At 41.9% G+C, this 20,050-nt stretch overlaps 1 protein-coding gene across 2 annotated transcripts; it reads right to left on the reverse strand.

Moving 5' to 3' along the window:
* Positions 1–1,551: 1,551 nt before the first annotated feature.
* Positions 1,552–18,669, reverse strand: LOC121879764 (receptor-type tyrosine-protein phosphatase O-like). Of its 2 annotated transcripts, none has more exons than XM_042386535.1 (13): positions 18,591–18,669; positions 16,786–16,819; positions 13,249–13,302; positions 12,354–12,469; positions 9,165–9,227; positions 8,844–8,958; positions 8,421–8,479; positions 7,471–7,593; positions 7,079–7,204; positions 6,602–6,753; positions 5,958–6,093; positions 5,258–5,330; positions 1,552–1,754 (listed from the first exon to the last, which is right to left on the reverse strand). In XM_042386535.1, exons 1-13 carry the CDS (start codon positions 18,633–18,635, stop codon positions 1,732–1,734), a joined length of 1,119 nt encoding a protein of 372 aa, XP_042242469.1. In that variant the 5' UTR covers positions 18,636–18,669; the 3' UTR covers positions 1,552–1,731. The 2 variants fall into 2 exon arrangements, with proteins under 2 accessions (XP_042242469.1, XP_042242470.1); XM_042386536.1 differs by lacking the exon at positions 18,591–18,669 and adding an exon at positions 17,768–17,783.
* Between the last annotated feature and the right edge of the window lie 1,381 nt (positions 18,670–20,050).

Consider the following 20,050-nt stretch of genomic DNA (forward strand, 5'->3'; position numbering starts at 1 on the left):
GAGGCAAATGACATAAAGAAACCTGCCCATAGTTTAACCCTGCCTGGGGATCGAACCTGGGCCCGCTCACTTGTGAGGCGAGCATGCTGACCATTACACCACAGGTTGCACATCTATATTTACATTATATATAGATTAAAACAAAGGACAAGGACTGCAAGGTCCATTTATCATTAAAATAAACAGTCATGCTTAACCATAGTCATTCATAGTACAGTTACCTTAGTTTACACTTCCTTAATACAGTATTGAATTAGTATCTGGGAACATTGAATATTGATACAGGGTTATTTATGTATTCAAGAACCTTAAATAATGACTGTATATTTTAGGACATGCAATAAACAGGAACTTAAAGTCTTGGTAGAAATAAAGTTTGATCATAACCTAAGAGTTCTCGAATAAAAAACTGACCTGTATTTTTTGTATCCAGTTTATCATTTGCTGGATATTAGAGCTTCCAGTCTATACAAAATAATGAAAGTGGGTTAAAAATACACACAAGGATAGATTATGTATACATTATGAGTATTTTATCCGCTCCAACCAACATTGAAATACGTTTTATCCGTCAGCCATCTACTCGCTCACGGAGACACTACAGGTAAAATAAAACGCGTCTCCCTAGCAAATATAGCATCAGTTACCTTATATTTTATCCCCATCACAGAGTAAACAAAAATTTCTGTCAGTGAGTCAGTCAGTCAGTCAGTTAGTAAAAAGGTCATCAATAGAACTGCTAGCACAATAAAATAATTGATCGGTAACTATTTAAAGCTATTATAAAAGAGTGATAAAAGAAAATGGTACTAGATAAAAAAAGAGGAATTCTATATACAAATTAATATTGAATAAACTCGACAATATTCCAGTAAAATGATAATGAAATGTATAGACAAACATAATTAAAACCGAGAACAGAATAATGTTTGTGTCTTCGTAATCACAGCATTAAATATATACAGTATATCACATACACCTAAATTTTTCCGAGGACTGAGTGGCACATATTTTTGTCAATACCGTAGTGAGTTGCTGGGTTTTGTATTTTTCATATTTACAAGCCAGTGAGTCGTTAGGTAAGGTTAATAAGTGGTCAGCTATTATTATCAGGATTAACAAGTTTGTTTAAGGTTTCTAAAGTTGGTCGGAGGATGAGTGAAGGTTAGATTAGGTTCAAGGGGAAATTGTCTTTCTGAAACAGTGTTATCAAATTTGTCACTAAGGATTTACAGAGCCACAAACTTCAATCTTTTTTTGTATCATATTGGCCACTTATCACCTTAGTAGCCATTAGGGCGGTCCACCCAGTGTTAGTACAGGAGGATACTGGTAAACCTGTGGTGTTTGGTAGTGGTCACAACACCCTTCTCACGTGTGTCCGGGCCGAGGCTCGAACCCTTGACATATTGGTGAGAGTTACCGCTGTACCACCAGTGAGTTGCCATAGTAAGGTTAGGTTCAAGGGTAGTGGCATAAACTTCAATCATTTTGTCGAAAGTTGCCACAGTAAGGTTAAGTTAGGTTCAAGGGTAGTGACATAAACTTCAATCATTTTATAGTGAGGCCATGATTACTGTCTTCCTCAACCAAGCTTACAAAACCTAATCAGGAGTTGAATGAAACGAGAGGCAGTGCAGCGATGCCGTAGTGAGTCGCCATCTGTGCCGTTCGTATCTCTTGGTGTAAGAGTGATTAAGATGCTTGTATGTGTGTGTGTGTGTGTTGCCTCTACCCGAGGGCTTCAAATGGTACTGAAAAGAATAAAAACATCAATAGGTGACAGAAATCTCAAAGGTACAGATACTAAATTAAACTGATCACGTAAGGATTAACTACCCCAGTTTATATTTCACCTGAACATTACCAGGGGAGGGGTTAGGTTAGGTTAGTATTAGGGTTTTCAATCAGCAGGTGAATCAAACTGGGGTGTCTAATCGTCACGTGATATAAATATGTTATTTACGATGGCTGTAAATATTTTAAAATGAAAATAATAAATTGATATGTTAACTTTTATATCGAACCAATGAACATTTTGCCCTTGTCATCATATCAAACAAACATTAAATATTATATAAAAAAAACTGATTCATCAAATTAAACTTTTCTGGTAATTTAACACATTTTAACGTTAAATATAAAATAAAACCAACAATATTTTTGCCCCACAGTCACTACTTCGTCAAAATTGAGTCATTAAATTGAACCCTAAATATGGTATATGACTCTTATTTCACAGCTGTTCTGGGGGTGTGGACTGATACAGCTGTGGACGTACGATTTATCCTGAGGTTAACTTTATACAAGGGGGGAAGAGGTGACGTTGATGGAGGTGGTGAGAAGGTAAGAGTGTGTGTGTTTAAGGCACAGTCTCAGCTATGGGGATTAATGTTTTTCAAGTACAATGTAGTAGTAGTACCTGTTGTAGTACCTGTAGTAGTAGAAGTAGTAGGTCCATTACGACAGAACGACAGCTCTGCCAAAATGATAAGCTGCAGGTACCAGAAAATTTGAAAAAAAAAGCAGCTATAGCACAGGAGGTGGGTGCCTCGAACTGGTTAACTTAGTTACCAATAAGGGCAAATGGTTTCAGTCTCAATAAACAAGAATTTACAGATGCCATTGCTCTAAGGTACGGTCGGCCAGTAGAAGGTTTGCTCTCCCAATGCGATTGTGGCTCTTCCTATGACGTCGATCACGCCATGGTGTGCAAGAAAGAGGGCTTCATATGCATGAGGCATGACGAAGTAAGGGATCTCACAGCAAATATATTGAAGGAAATCTGCCGGGATGTCATGGTAGAACCGACCCTCCTTCCTTTGGATGGTGAGATCTTCCAACATAGGACTTCAAACACATCTAACGAAGCCCGTGTTGACGTCAGTGCTCGAGGATTTTGGACGCGGGGACAGCGAGCTTTCTTCGACATCAGGATTTTTGATCCCATGATCGCATGTCACCGTAACTTAGCTCTCGATGCTGCACACAGGAGGAACGTTGATCAAGGCAGCTTCACTCCTCTAGTGTTCACAACCTCTGGTGAGATGGGACCAAGTGCAAGATGTTTCTACTCCAGACTCGCGGAGGTGATCTCCGAACAGAAGCAGCACCCCAGAAGTTATGTTACAGCCTGGATGAGATGTCGACTGTCTTTCTCTCTCCTTCGGTCAGCTTTGCTCTGCCTCAGGGGAACGAGAGCTTCTGCCCCAATGCCGACAACTGCTGCTGATATTGACTATGAGGCTACTGTCACTGAATGCCGCATAGATCTGTGGCTCAACTAATTCAACACAGATAGGATAGCTACTTATGTATTAGGATAATTAATATTAAGGTAAAAAATGGCGCCGAAGGTGTGGCTATTGGGGGAGGCTGGAGGCCACGTTAAAAAAAAAAGTAGAAGAGGTTCATTTACACTAGATAAGGTTCAATTTGACTAGATTAGGTTCAGTTAAGGTTAAATTAGGTTACATTGTTAGGTAAACTGTATGAAGGAGGAAGAGGGAAAAAGAGGAGGGAGGAAAAGTAAAGAGGGAAGAAGAGGAGGAGGGAGGAAGAAGAGGAAGAGGGAAAAAGTGGAGCAGTGAGGAAGAGTAAACAGGGAAGAAGGAGGAAGAGGGAAAAAGAGGAGGGAGGAAGAGTAAAGAGGGAAGAAGAGGAGGAGGGAGGAAGAGGGAAGAAGAGGAAGGGGGAAAAAGTGGAGCAGGGAGGAAGAGTAAAGAGGGAAGAACAGGAAGCGAGGAAAATGGGGAGGGAAGGAGACGAAGGAAGTAATTAATCTGCTTTGTGTGTGTGTGTGTGTGTGCGTGCGTGTGTGTGTGTGCGCTATAATACAGGTACAGTGAAACCCCTATATAGCGAACTTCTCTCACCATATAAACCATAAGATGTGGGTTTAACATCTAACGGACCCTCGATATAATGGACTTTCATCTCTATATAGTTCATTAGATGGAGGTTTAACATCTAACAGACCCTCGATATAATGGACTTTCATCTCTTTATAGTTCATTAGATGGAGGTTTAACATCTAACAGACCCTCGATATAATGGACTTTCATCTCTATATAGTTCATTAGATGGAGGTTTAACATTAACCGACCCTCGATATAATGGACTTTCATCTCTATATAGTTCATTAGATGGAGGTTTAACATCTAACAGACCCTCGATATAATGTACTTTCATCTCTATATAGTTCATTAGATGGAGGTCTAACATCTAACGGACCCTCGATATAATGGACTTTCATCTCTATATAGTTCATTTGATGGAGGTTTAACATCTAACAGACCCTCGATATAATGGACTTTCATCTCTATATAGTTCATTAGATGGAGGTCTAACATCTAACAGACCCTCGATATAATGGACTTTCATCTCTATATAGTTCATTAGATGGGGGTTTAACATTAACGGACCCTCGATATAATGGACTTTCATCTCTATATAGTTCATTAGATGGAGGTTTAACATCTAACAGACCCTCGATATAATGGACTTTCATCTCTATATAGTTCATTAGATGGAGGTCTAACATCTAACAGACCCTCGATGTAATGGACTTTCATCTCTATATAGTTCATTAGATGGGGGTTTAACATCTAACAGACCCTCGATATAATGGACTTTCATCTCTATATAGTTCATTAGATGGAGGTTTAACATCTAACGGACCCTTGATATAATGGACTTTCATCTCTATATAGTTCATTAGATGGAGGTTTAACATTAACGGACCCTCGATATAATGGACTTTCATCTCTATATAGTTCATTAGATGGAGGTTTAACATCTAACAGACCCTCGATATAATGGACTTTCATTCTATATAGTTCTAGATGGGGTTTAACATTAACGACCCTCAGATATAATGGACTTTCATCTCTATATAGTCATTAGATGAGTGTGTACATCTAACAGACCCTCGATATAATGGACTTTCATCTCTATATAGTTCATTAGATGGAGGTCTAACATCTAACAGACCCTCGATATAATGGACTTTCATCTCTATATAGTTCATTAGATGGGGGTTTAACATCTAACAGACCCTCGATATAATGGACTTTCATCTCTATATAGTTCATTAGATGGAGGTTTAACATCTAACGGACCCTTGATATAATGGACTTTCATCTCTATATAGTTCATTAGATGGAGGTTTAACATCTAACGGACCCTCGATATAATGGACTTTCATCTCTATGTGGTTTATCAGATGGAGGTTTAATACTGAATATTCTTTACTTACGACTGTTTACTTGCCAGCGTTGTGGGTTCTTCTTAAATTCCTCGAAACACTTGTATATAGAGATGTACTGCTCCTGAAAGATGAACAAATACTTTATGTTTATAGAGAACTAAAACATAATGGTAAAGTCAAATATTTAGTTATTAATACTACTTTAAACTACATATTGTACTGTACAGGTAATGAGAATATAGAAGTCGTTATTGTGTATATTTTGTTGATTTTTTATTGGCTGAAAGACTTTGTATGAATCAATAGCATCGTTTTGAAATAATTTAAACAAATACCTGGATATGGTGGAAGTTCTGGAGATAATCTAAGAATCATAGAGAATCTGGTGGTGGTTTAATGAATCTGGTGGTGGTTTAATGTAACAGATCAAACTATTTAAACCCAAAGGAGGGATCCCAAACGGGTGCTGACACACACACACACAACTCACTATGGGAGATTAGAACCTTTATAAATGCTTTGGTTATGTTATAGAAGAGCAAGGGATAATTTAGTTGATGTTTATAATGTATTTTAAAGGCCAGTACTGCACCCAGCTAGTGTAGATATTTGGAATTAGCAGTCAGCTATCCGAGTAGGAGTCACAGCTTCAAGTTAAAGAAGCTATCAGTACAGAAACTCTCACAGCTAATTGACTGGCCAGCTGGCAAAGAGGATAGAATACAGAAATTACAATTGATAAACTCACCACTGATTTCACCATTGACATACGACACCTGCGCATGCTTTCAACAGTCCTGACAATGTTGACCATCCGATCTGCAAGGAACTCGTCAATCATATGCCACAGTGCAATGATGGTGCCCGTTCTGCCACAGCCCGCACTGTCGACAAGACCAACAGATATTGTGGAGCAACTATAACATTAGTGACCAATAATGTGGTATAAACGTGACCTATCCCACTATGGCAAAAGAATATGGTTACAGTATATAATCTACACTAACAGCTGTATTCTCTGTGCTAATCCATTATAACTTCAGTACAATATGTGTCTTATGTTCTGAGATGCCACAAAATAGCCAAACTTAACTGCAATCTATAACATGAGGTTGGTGGCCCTTTTAGTGTATACTGTAGGACCTGTAACCCTTCACTGAGAGATACCTACAATAGCTCCACGATACCTGGATTTACAATACCTTTTGATGTACAATATGGGTTTATTTCTGTAAACCATAATGTAAACCAAATACTGTACAGTTATCGTAAATTGAGGTAAACCTATAGTATTATTGTTTTAATTATTTTTGTTAGTTTTTTTGGTATTGTTTTTATTATTATTATTTTCGTTACAAAAGCGGGGGGAAATACCAATGTAAATCAACCTACCCGCAGTGTATAAGGGTTGGACTCTCTGATCCATACTTTATGCTGGCACTACGAGCTGACACTATCAGGTTGAGGGTGTCGTCTCGCTGTGGCACTCTCCCCTCTGGCCAGTTGGTCATGTGGAAGTGCTCAATGAACCTGACGTCATTATCCTGGAGGGCAGTAGTGGCAGGTCAACGGTTATCATTATTAACACGAGAGGAAAATTATTAACGGGAATTTTATTTTTTCAGAGGGTTGAGGGTTCGTTTGGGATGAGGGTTCATTACGGGTGAGGGTTCATTACGGGTGAGGGTTCATTACGGGTGAGGGTTCATTAGTGCTGAGGGTTCATTACGGGTGAGGGTTCATTAGTGCTGAGGATTCATTAGGGGTGAAGGTTCATTAAGGGCGAGGGTTCATTAGTGCTGAGGATTCATTAGTGGTGAGGGTTCATTAGAGGTGTTATAGTCCCCATTAACAACAGAGCCCACCCACCTTGCTAACTTTAAACGTCCTCTTGTAGAACACTCCGTTGTTGTGTGTAGTGAGGACCGAGACATTCAACTCATCGTGGCCCATTACCCAGGTGTTGTCGCCGCGGTCGTCAATATACCGCGCGACCTGGATATATGAATATTTTACTTGGGTTAAGGTAGTGGTTATGGAGTCGAGATTTGGTTAGGTTATTGTGAAGTAAGAATTATATGATTAGTATTTATTTTTATTTTTTGTAGTTAGATGAATTTATTATTATTTACATATACTGTATATATATATTCACACTGTATAGGTACTGATAAATGATAGAGAAGGGAAAAAAGAGAGTAAGAAAGAAAGCAGAAAGAGATAAAATAGAGAGGAGAGAGAACACACCCACACAGACTTACAGTTTGGCTAGAATTGTCAGTAGAAAGTCGGACAATAATTTGAACCCTTTGCTCCCATATCAACTGCCAGAAATCATCATCTTGGTCTGGTAGAGGATCCTGGGTGGCTATAAACTTCTTCCCCTGTGTGATATTGAACCAATGTCTCTTATCAACATATCACAATTCAAGTAATCAATACACTTAAAACTGAGAGAGACATTATAGAAACTGTGGATTATTTGAAGGTTTTTGATATATTTTCTTGACACCTGATTGATTAAACACCTTAATGTTCCTTACTTAATCTAATCTATCTTAATCTAATCTAAAGCTTTCTCTCTTTTATTTTATCTATCCATTGAAGCATATGTCTCTATCTCAATGTCTTACAAATATTACTTTCATCAAGATTCTCCTGACACACCCACCCACCCACTAATCCCCCCGCCTAGATTACCTTTTCAATACTGTACTCTTTTCGTCACTTATCAGATGCCTTGCCAGTCGTGTTGTTGGTAAGGTATACACTGTTGATGAGTACTGGGCTACTATGTATACCCTACTATATATACCTTTCTATGTATACCCCACTATATACCTTTCTATGTATACCCTACTATGTATAACCTATGTATGCAGGGCCGGATTAAGCTTAATAGGGGCCTGAGGCATAGGGCCCCCTACCCTCAATGTCTATATAAATAACAAGAACAAAATATACCCAAATTTATCAATGATTTCATCAATATTAAACTTCTGCAAAATAACACACGTAATGTTCATAAGAGACAGAAAATAGAGACGTTGCTAGGACATTGTTGAAAGAAGTTCATGTTTTATACGCTTCAACTTGGAGAATGTTTGGATTTGGGGGCCCCCTTAGAGTCGGGAGGCCTGAGGGTTGTGGTTAATGGTTAATCCGGCACTGTATGTATGAGAAACAAACACACTCTCCTATCTATACTCACAAAGATATAAGAAGCATTGATGTAGTCCACTTTGTTTAATCTCACTAGTGTAACATCAACTGCAATGTGAGAATTATTTATGTTAGGTCTTAAACTTAAAATGCAGAATAATCAACCACGTGAAATTTAACAGTAGTCTTTAAGTTAGGTTAAGTTAAATTATGTTAGGTTAAATTGTCTATGTGGAAAATAATCGCCTATTTTTTTTGTGTCATATTAAGTGGCTTGTAAGTTTACCATAGCAAAGCATATTTGTCTATATGTCTGCCTGGGTGTGTACATTATCTATCTATCTACAGCAGTGACTGAACAATGAAAGGAGATTCTGTTTGTGTTTGTGTTTCTGTTTGCTTTTCATCCCAACAACATGACAACATAATAAAAACAGTGTGACGGTAAAATCATCATGAAGGTCAAACTCACATGGCAAAATATCCTCATATCTGTTCCTGTCTCGGTGCTGCAGGGCGATTGATGTTGATTTGCTATAAACTTGTTCTTCAAAATTCTTTTCAAATTCCATCTTCAGTATTTCTTCCTGTTAGGTAAAACAAACACCATTATCCATCATCTATGTCTTTTCGTTTAATCTATTTATTTAGTTATGTTATCATGTGTGTCTCTTAGTTTATCTCTCTATTTATTTATGTAATTAGGACTCTATTTACCAAACAACAGTACAGCGGTTCACAGTTTACACCGTTCTCTGTTAATAGATCCAGTGTACTGTTCTTTGCGACTTACTTGGGGAGTACTGTCGGCGATGAAGCTCACGTTGTTAGTCCCAGTCCCATATGTCACCACCACCTGTAAATAACAATGGTAACAGGCATCATTATATAACGTTAACATATACAGTATTGTTAATAGTAATAATAATAAACGGTTTATTAATAGAGTTGCAGCCGGTGGCTGAAAATATACAGACTTACATTTGATTTAGACATAATGATATAATATGCGTTGAATACATTTACAGGACTGTACAGTACATAAATCAGGAGTTGTTTATTATTTTAACAATAGATGGGATGGTGCTATTCTTATATCTATCAGTGCGGGCTCTTATGGGCTGAATTTTGTTGTAGTGGCAGACTGCGCGAGGTGGGTGGGGGACTGCTGGTGGCAGGAGGTGGTGATGATGAGGGTGGTGCAGTAGTCCACTGCCAAACCCTGCTAGTGCTTGGTGGTGGAGGTCACTGAGGGATGGCATTTCCAGGGTGGAGAGAGCGTTGGTGTAGCCGGAGTAGTCTGCGCCGAGCATGATTCTGCAGGCCCTTCTCTAGCCGACGTTGTTGGGTCGAGTTGAGAGAAGATGACCAGGCTGGTGTTGTAGATAGTCCTCAGCTCTGGCGTGGGTGTCCCAAGTGACCTAAGTCGTTGTAGCACGTAGAGTCGGTATGAGGCTGCCTTGGTTGTGTTATTTACATGGGCCTTCCAGTCCAGTTTGTGGTCTATGGTAACACCCAGGAGTTTGGCAGACTGTACCAGCTGGAGAGGATGGGCACCCACTGTGACTGTTGGGGCTTGCACTGGAGTGGTGGCGGTATTGATGTGCATGACTACGGTTTTGGTGTGGTTGATGGTGACCTTCTTCTCCGTGGTTCATGCCTGTAGCCTGTCCAGGGTGCCTGTCCTGGTGCGGTGTTGTCCACTGTAATCCCCACAGTGCAGTCATCCACATACTTCCACCTGTGAGGAGTGTCCTATAGAGCGTCGTTGATCAGGATGAGGAAGCACAGTGGTCCCATATTGGTCCCCTGGGGAACACTGCAGGTGAGGTGTTGGAATGTGGAGACAGAACCCTGATACCTCACTGCCTGACGACGTCCACTCAGGAAATCAATGAGCCATGAGACCAAGTTGGTGGGCAGCCCTACTGCAATGGCCTTGTTGATAACAGTGCAGTGATCAACAAGGTCAAACGCCTTCCTGAAGTCAACAAGGGCAACGGCCAGTGATGTCTTACGTTTCTGCAGGTTTTTGTGCAGGAAATCCAGAAAACTAACTAAGCAGTGTGATGTAGAGGAGGTCCTCATAGTGCCAAATTGCTGTAGATCAATTAACTGATAGATTCTAGCAAATGCCCACTCAAAAACAAAGTCTTCACAGAGTAGACTGGGTATGGGGGTAATGGCAACTGGCCTGAGGTCGTTAGGGGACTATGGGGTGGTGACCTTGGGGATAGGGGTGACAAATGCGGTTTTCCATTCATTAGGGCATTTGCTTTGTCTGAGGGATGCATTAATAATAGAACAGAGGGGGGTGGCAAGTTCGACTGCAAACTCCTTGTATATTTTGATTGGGAGGTCAATTGGGGTCGTGGAGCGTTTGGATTTAAATTTCAGGAGTTTGTTGGCGATTTCATATGGTTGGACACTGGGAGGGGGGGAGGGGGAAGGTAAGTAAGCTGGGAGGAGAGTGAGGTCAAGACTGGGTAAGGTATGACATATGGTAGCAAAATGGTTATTAATTATCTCAGCTGCCTCCTCACTAGGTAAATGTGAGATGAAAGGAAGTGTGGGAGACTGACGGTTGAGACCACAGAGATCTTTTACCTTGGAGTACCACTGACCGATGCCGACTTCCTTGAGGCCGTGCACTTTCCTGGGATAATAAGTCTTCTTGGCAGACTTGATTTCCCTGATGACCTGGTTACGTAGACTTTTGTACAGGCGGTTGTTGGTGTAGTATGCCTTGTTGCGCTGCTCAATAAGTCTTTTTATGCGGGGCGTAATCCACGGGACATCATCGGGGTGGATCCTCAGTGTTTTGGCTGGAAAGAAGTGGTGGTAGGCTTTGGTGATAGTGTCCAGGTAATTATCCCACTTGTTCTGCACATCGTCTACCGTGATCACTTCAGTCCAGGGATACCGGGTTATCCATTGTCCGAAACGCCGCATAGCAGAGTCGGGGGTGGGTCGGTAAGTCCTGGTGGCAACTGGTGGTGGTGAGAAGGTGGGGGTAGGTGACCACAGTAGGGACAGGGGTGGGGTAGTGACCACAGTAGAGACAGGTGGGGTAGGTAATCACAGTAGAGACAGGGGTAGGTGACCACAGTAGGGACAGGTGGGGGCTGCGTCCCATGGGAGGCAGCGGCTGGGGGGGAAGGTATTGGTTACCGAAATCAGTCATGATGAGGTCAAGGGTGGCATTGCCATGTGTGGGAAAGTCAACTATTTGTGTAAGGTGGAGGTGTTGGGTGATGTCACTGATGTCTAACTCATTGAAGTCACCGCATATCACTAGTTTAGCACATGGAAATCTGGATCTCAGGGAGTCGGCAGTGTCTATAATATGAGTAATCAGTACATTGGCGGTTGGTGCCCGGGTGGGATGATAGCAAACACAAACAATGAGGGAGGCAAGCTGGCGGGGGTGGGAGTGACCTGAACCCACAAGGCTTCTACATCTTCAGGTACATTAACACCTAGGGGTGACGGTTTGAGGTCGCTGCGACAGTACAGAATTACACCACCACCTCTCCTGTCCTTTCTAAGGTGGTGAAATAACTCATAGTTAGTGTGTGTGTGTGTGTGTGTGTGTGTGTGTGTGTGTGACAATCCTCGAGAGTTAATTAGACCAATACGACTAACTTAATCAGCTTCTTGGTCAGATTACGTTAGATGGGCTCATACATGATCCCCCCCCCCCTCAATAGTCACGGTTAGGTTAGGTTAGGGGATGATTGGTCTGGACCCCAAGATATACGATTGGGTAGGATTCGATTATGTTACAGGAGATTGGATTGAAGGGTGTTTGGAACGAGGCCGATTTGGTAGTTGATATTGTGCTCACTCGTTAACTAACTCACTCACTCGTTAACTAACTCACTCACTCGCTCACTCATTCACTCCCTTCCCTCACTTCTTCCATCTCACTCACCCACCCACTCCCACCCACCCGCCCACTCCCACCCACCCGCCCACTCACCTCTGGTATTACTTTCTTCCGACGGCAGCTGAAGTAAACGATAACAGAAATGATGATTAGGAGAGCCACAACCCCCAGAGGTATTCCAATGGCCAATTCGAGGGTCATGTCATTATCTGAAACAAGTTGTGTAATTGGATTTATTTGAAATGGGGTTGGGGTCACTGGATCAAACTAACCAAACCAAACTTGACCTGACCTGACATATTGTTACTTAATCTAACTTGACCTGACCTCACCTGACCTATTGTTACTTAACCTAACTTGACCTGATCTAGTAAAACCAAACCTAGCCAAACCAAACCTGATCTGACCTATTGTTACTTAATCTAACTTGACCTGACCTCACCTGACCTATTGTTACTTAACCTAACTTGACCTCATCTACTAAAACCAAACCTAGCCAAACCAAACTTGACCTGACCTAACTTAAATTGACCTGACCTGACCTGACCTACTGTAACCTAATATAAATTTTATTTGTTAACACATCATAAAGTTAACATAGGTCTATTATTAACACAGTAAAGTTAACATAGGTCTATTATTAACACAGTAAAGTTAACATAGGTCTATTATTAACACTAAAGTTAGCATAAGTATCGTTAACCCATCATCAAGTGGTTAACAATACATCACCGGGTTAAATTACACTAGAATTGTTTTGGTCTATGTTAAATTCGTTTAGGTTATGTTAGTATTAGGGTGGTCAATCATCTGGGGGGTGCGGTGGGGTGGGTTAGGTTAGGTTAGGTTAGGTTAGGTTAGGTTAGGTTAGGTTAGGTTAGGTTAGGTTAGGTTAGGTTAGTATTAGGGTGGTCAATCATCTGGGGGGTGCGGTGGGGTGGGGTGTATTTAATCTGCAGGTGTTCTAAGAAATATAAATTTATCTTACGTGCCGGTGGGGTGGTGGTGGTGGTGGTGGATGGGAAACTCGTCCAGTCTGTACCTGAGGAGAAATGAACCAAGATTAATATTATGCCTTTGATTTTTATCACCTTTAGGATCAGGGGCTCAAAAGGGTCAATATATTCTCTTTACTGTATCACCTGAGGAATAGCCACCCACCTCCTCCCTTCTTTCCCCTTCAGCTTATTTCAACTAATGGTTAGGTTAGGTTAGATTAGATTAGATTTAGGTTAGGTTGGATTTCAAGTTAGGTCAGGGTAGGTTACATTACATTAGTGTTTGGTTAAATTATCAAAAGGCTCGGCTTATCACATCAGATTCTTTATCCTACAACCAATGAGTCAAAGTAAAAGGGGTTGGAATCCACTATTTTTAGGATCGAATTAAGAGAGTTGGAATGTGTCTTTCATCGAGGTTAAATATTTTTTGTAAGTAATCTGGCTGCCAATGAGAGCCTTTAGAATACACTTATATTATAAAGTTTACTTATAATGTTCTGTTTTTGGTGTTACTGTGACTTTACTTGGTGATCAAATTGTTCCAGGTTTTTAATATATTTAGATTTTAATTCACTATTAATGTATGCCCCAAAAAAGAAGTTTAGCCAAGAATTTAGTCAACACACACACACACACAAGAAAATGGAAAAGAGAGTTGGTGCCAGTACACATCCTTGTTTTACCCCCGTTTGGATGGGGAAGAACTCAGACTGGGTGCCATTGTGTAGGACCCTGCTGTTCATGCCATCGTTGAGTTGTCTCACAATGGCGACGAATTTTGGTGGGTATCCAAAACAGCTGAAGGTCTGCCAGAGGGCTTCCCTGTTGACCGAGTCGAAGGCCTTGGTTAAGTCGATGAAAGCCGTGTACAGGTCACGACGCTGTTCTATGCACTTTTCCTGTATGTGGTGGGCAGCAAAGATCATGTCAGTGGTGCCACGTGATGGTCTAAAGCTACATTGAGATTCTGGGAGGAAGTTTTCTGCTGCAGGAAGAAGTCTGTTTAGGAGGACTTGGGCAATAATCTTGCCAGTTACAGACAGCAGCAAGATCCTGCAGTAGTTGCCACAGTCTGACCGGTCTCCAGTGTTCTTATAAATATTGACGATGGAGGCGTCTTTAAGAGCTTGGGGGATTTCCTCCTTTTCCCATATATTCTCCAGGAGAGAGTGGAGACGGCTGGTAAGCAGAGGTCCTCCTGCTTTATACACCTCGGCTGGGATTCTATCAGGCCCTGAGGCTTTGTTATTTTCATTTGTTTGATGGCAGTAGCTACCTCATCCAGGGATGGAGGATAGCTGAGGCGGATCAGCTGTGGATGCTGAGGGACCTGCTGGGTAGTCAGGATATCCACATCAGTGTTTAGATTAAGCAGCGAATGGTAGTGCTCTTTCCAGCTCTGACGGATGCCTTCCTCGTCTTTAATTATGGGGTTACCGTGGGATGAGTGGAGGGGCCGCGCCATGAGTAATTGGCCCATAAAATGTTTTAGTGAACTTGAAAAATTTGCTCATCTTGTGTTGATCTGCAAGTTTTTGCATTTCACATGGTTTATTTTTAAACCAGTCATTCTTTAGATTCCGAATTTCACTCTGGGCTGCCGCTTCCTTCTCGTGGAAGGTATCAGCTTTGGTCATTTTCATCAAACCATTCCTGGTGTATTCTTTCGATCTGGCCGAGGGTCTCCCTGCAGGTTTTTGTCATGACAGTGTTGACAATACCCTATTTGGCACTGGTATTTGGGTTATTCGTTGTGGGGTTGTTTATCAGCCCATGTTCCAGCTGCTCTCTGAAAGCATGTGCTGCCGCTGGATCCTTCAGATGGTTAGTGTTAAAGTCTCTTCTGGAGGCTTGTTGCCTTTGCCATTTTGGGGTAACGTGGAGTGATAGCTTGGCTCTGACGATCTGATGATCAGTGTCACGGTGGTCTGAGCCACGCATGGCTCGGGTGATGAGGGCATCTCGGCGATCTCTTTCTCTGACAATGATGTAGTCAATGAGATGCCAGTGTTTGGATCGTGGGTGTTGCCACGAACCCTTAAACTTGTCGGCCTGCCTAAACAAGGTATTGGTGATAGTGAGGTTGTGTGCAGCACACTTGCTGAGGAGGAGTAGGCCGTTGGGATTACTCTTGCCTAAACATTTCTCCCTATGGTTCCCTGCCAAATGTCAGCATCTCTACCAACTCTGGCATTAAAGTTACCGAAGAGCACAACCTTATCTTATCTGGGGATAGAGGTTAGCACTCTGTCGAGGTCGGTTTAAAAGGCCTCCTTGATGTCATCCTCTGCATCCAGTGTTGGGGTGTATGCACTGATGAAGGCATGATGTGAGTATTCAGTGGGACTCGGAGCATCATGAGACGCTCGTTGACCCCAGCAGACATTCAGTTAGCGTGTGTAGGTTGCATCAGCAAATGGCAAAGCCAACTCTATAAATGCTGTTTCTCTCTGCAGCAGGCTTACCCTTCCAGAAGAAGGTGTAGCCAGACCCCCGTTCTGTGAGTCTACCCTCGTCTGGGAGCCGGGACTCACTGATGGCTGCTTTGGCTAGTGGATAGCTCTTTTGCCACAAGGGCGGTACTTCTTTCAGGACACTCATTTGTACCAGTATCCAGAAAGATCCTGACACAGGGCCGTTGCTAGACCTGAACCCTTAGGCCCCGGGTGACGTAACAGAACGCGCGCCTCTTCCCGCCACTGTTTAACTGCCCAGCGTGCAGAGTTGTGACTGGAGAGTCCCGGCAGTCATCTCTGCCTGGCCCCGTCGCCATAGGTCTTTTGGGGGGTATAAGGGGTTGATGATGATGAGCTGGGTGATGGCTGCCCGTGAGTTGACTCGTGTGGTGAGGCAGGAACACAGGCTGCAACCACACATCTTGGCTCTCCCTTTTCCTGGTCCAGTGGTGCAAGTGTTGCAACGACTGGGGAGAGGGAGAGTTGCAATGGACTGCCGATAGCCCCGTTTGTTGGGTTTCGCTTTAGTAGTCTGTTCATCATTCATTGCCTTCGTCTGCCGGTGTAGTTGTTGTGTCTCCATGGTGGTCACGTCTTCCGCCTACACCGCCGTTGGGGTCTTGTTGGAGCTCTGTAAGCATGGCTGTCTGATGCTGGGCACCACCGCAGATTTTTTGTTCAAGGTTTTCTCCCGTTGTCTTATACTTACCAAGGTTAGTCTGCAAGGCAGCGGGGCGGTGGTTGTTAGGCGCCAGGACGTGTCCACATCACAGTGAGCCTATGCGCCGTCCCTCTGGGGCCCACTGCTACTCCAAGATCCCCTGTTGGTCTAGCCTGGGCCCACGAGGCACCCAGTTACCATGTGTTGCTGCGAGGAGGCACAGCAGGAGTCTTGATGGTGAAGAGGCTGTGTACTGGCAGGGGAAGACTTATGCAAGTTGCTTCCCTGAAAGCGGTGGTAGACGAAAGCAAAAGGAAGCAAGCAATGCCTGCACTTTAACACTAACATAATGCTGCCACACTAGATGCATTACACCACCCTGTGCACACACACACACACACACTCACCTGTGTTTTGGTCATGGCTCCTGACCAAGCCATTCTGTAAAGTGAAATGTTGATCATTAATAATAATAAGAACAAATAGTTACCATTAACAAGTGTAATTGCATTATTAATGACTAATAATACTAATATTGACCATAATTGTTAATAATAATAGTACTAATCACATAATGATAACATTACTACCGCAAATAATAATAATAGTAATATTTCCTTCTCTAGTTTTTATTGAACAGTGTTATGAAAGACAAACACAGCAACAACATAACAATGACATAATGTGGTTGACAGACAAACACACAAACAAATACAGTAATAACAATCTAGCCATCATAACCTAACCTAACCAAGCATAACAATCAAACATAAACTAACCTAACATGACGTCTTGGGTAGCATTGGGGTGTTTCATCATTGAGTGGAATAAGCTGGGAGTGCTAGTAATAAAGTGAAATAAGCTGGGGGGCTCTAATCAGGTGAAATAAGCTGGAGAGGGCTCTAATCAGGTGAAATAAGCTGGGAAGGGCTCTAATCAGGTGAAATAAGCTGGAGAGGGCTCTAATCAGGTGAAATAAGCTGGGAAGGGCTCTAATCAGGTGAAATTAGCTGGGAAGGGCTCTAATCAGGTGAAATAAGCTGGAGAGGGCTCTAGTCAGGTGAAATAAGCTGGGAAGGGCTCTAGTCAGGTGAAATAAGCTGGGAAGGGCTCTAGTCAGGTGAAATAAGCTGGGAAGGGCTCTAATCAGGTGAAATAAGCTGGAGAGGGCTCTAATCAGGTGAAATAAGCTGGAGAGGGCTCTAATCAGGTGAAATAAGCTGGAGAGGGCTCTAATCAGGTGAAATAAGCTGGAGAGGGCTCTAATCAGGTGAAATAAGCTGGGAAGGGCTCTAATCAGGTGAAATAAGCTGGAGAGGGCTCTAATCAGGTGAAATAAGCTGGGAAGGGCTCTAATCACGATAAATAAGATGAGAGGGGAGGACTAACCTAGAAGTGCTCTGAGACAATTAGGAAGAAGTGTTGACCATACAGACATGAAGAGTTGACCATACAGACATGAAGAGTTGACCATACAGACATGCACTGACTGTAACCTGCAATTGTAGATTATATGAGAGATAAGTTAAGGAGACTCTGATAACATGAGTCTATGAAGTGTTCTGAGTCATCTTTCACAGCACCAGGTTGATAGCACAATGGAGAGCCTAACATATATTTGGTGGTTAACAGCGGTGGTCAAGGTGATGGTTGGATATTAACAGCAGTGGTCAAGGTGATGGTTGGATATTAACAGCAGTGGTCAAGGTGATGGTTGGATATTAACAGCAGTGGTCAAGGAGATGGTTGGATATTAACAGCAGTGGTCAAGGTGATGGTTGGATATTAACAGCAGTGGTCAAGGTGATGGTTGGATATTAACAGCAGTGGTCAAGGAGATAGTTGGATATTAACAGCGGCAGGAATTGCTGTAAACATGGAGGTCCTTTACTAGCACAGCAGCTAAGGAAATCAAGGTAGTAAGACAGCAATTCAAGGCACAAGGTCACAATTAACAGCGACAGGAACTGCAGTAAACATCCATAGCATACTAGCACAGCAGCTAAGGAAATAAGGGCACAATTAACAGCATTAAGAACAGCTGTAAACATACAAGAAGCACTCGGATAGCATACAAAGTTACGGCTTCCAGTTATTAACAAGATGAACTGCTGTAAAGATGCAGACACGTCTGAACAGCAGCCCAGCACAGCAACACTTACACCAGGGAGACACATGAAAAGTAATAAGAAAACAGCAGCTGTAAACTTACTAATAACAGCAGTAAGACGAGCAAAGGTCTGACAGTAAGAGCCATGCTGCCTCACCCAACAGCACAAACAGTTCAACTGATACCCACTTCCCTTATCAATACACTTATTTATTGATAAACAAACCTTATCTCGCCTTATCATAGATGCCATTGCAAAGGTTGAGAATTAATGCCATCATAGTTAAAAAAAATAACCTTTCCTCTTATTGGATTTGAGTAACCTTGTAACATTTGTCTTCTTTGTATTGTCAGTGAAGTCCCAGTGTAGTGTAAAGTGGAGAGCCTTGTTGAGTTTAGTCAGAATCATGTACTGTAATCTTTAATTTTTACTTTATCTTCTACAACAATTACTGGACATGTAAAGGCTCTTGAATATACAGTACTACTTGAACATGTTGCTCGACAGTGTTGGTCAAGTGTGATCATAAATCAGCTCATACTTGGTGCTGTTACAACATTCTCTGACAGGTTATTACAACAGCTCACAATTCTTACCTCCAAACAAGTTAGCTGGGAAATTTTTTTTGTACTGATAGCTTCTTGAGGCTGTGACCTCTAGTGGGGCTAACTCTAGGTAGTAAATCCTTATATTACATCAATAGTTTCTGGTCTACACAATGATATACAAACAGTTTAATTATCAAGATGACCCTGGCATAGCATTTGGGGTCATGACCTTCCTGCCCACCTTCCACTGGTTAAGGCTGTTGACCTAATCATTATTACTGTACACTGTTATTACACTAAGTGATAACAAAGGGAGCGGGTTAATGGCTTCACAACAGGTACAGGTATTTACAGTATAAATCCATAATCATCAATCAGAGTCATATAGATACATTATTAACTTGATTAGTCCGGATTTTGTCCAGCCATCACTTGAAGTTCAACACATTTTGAGATGCGATCCCTTAATAAGAGATATAATCCCCTGATAAGAGATCTAATTCCCTAAAAATAGATATAATCCCCTAATATGAGATATAAGCCCCTAATAATAGATATAATCCCCTAATAAGAGATATAATTCCCTAATAATAGATATAATCCCCTAATAAGAGATATAATCCCCTAATAAGAGATATAATCCCCTAATAAGAGATATAATCCCCTTGGCTCATGTGTACATATGGCCATGTCTTAACACCACCAGCACTACCCATCATCAACTATACGTCACACACTGTTTATAACTTACCCTCTCCACCTCACACACCAGTAAAGTAACTATTGGTGATCTTCTGAGAGCTTTGGAGTGAGTGGATGTCCTTCTCTATACCACAATGCTATACTGGGGTAGCAGGAACCCCAGTCAAATATGGCTTCTCCCCCGTGTGTATTCTCATGTGTTTAATGAGATTGTATTTTTGTGAGAAGTTTCTGAGACATTCACAACACTGGAATGGCTTCTATCCCGTGTGGACTCTCATATGGGTAATGATGTCTGATTTTTGTGAGAA

This window comes from Homarus americanus, unplaced genomic scaffold, assembly GCF_018991925.1.
Source record: "Homarus americanus isolate GMGI-L3 unplaced genomic scaffold, GMGI_Hamer_2.0 scaffold42643, whole genome shotgun sequence".
NCBI lineage: Eukaryota > Metazoa > Arthropoda > Malacostraca > Decapoda > Nephropidae > Homarus > Homarus americanus.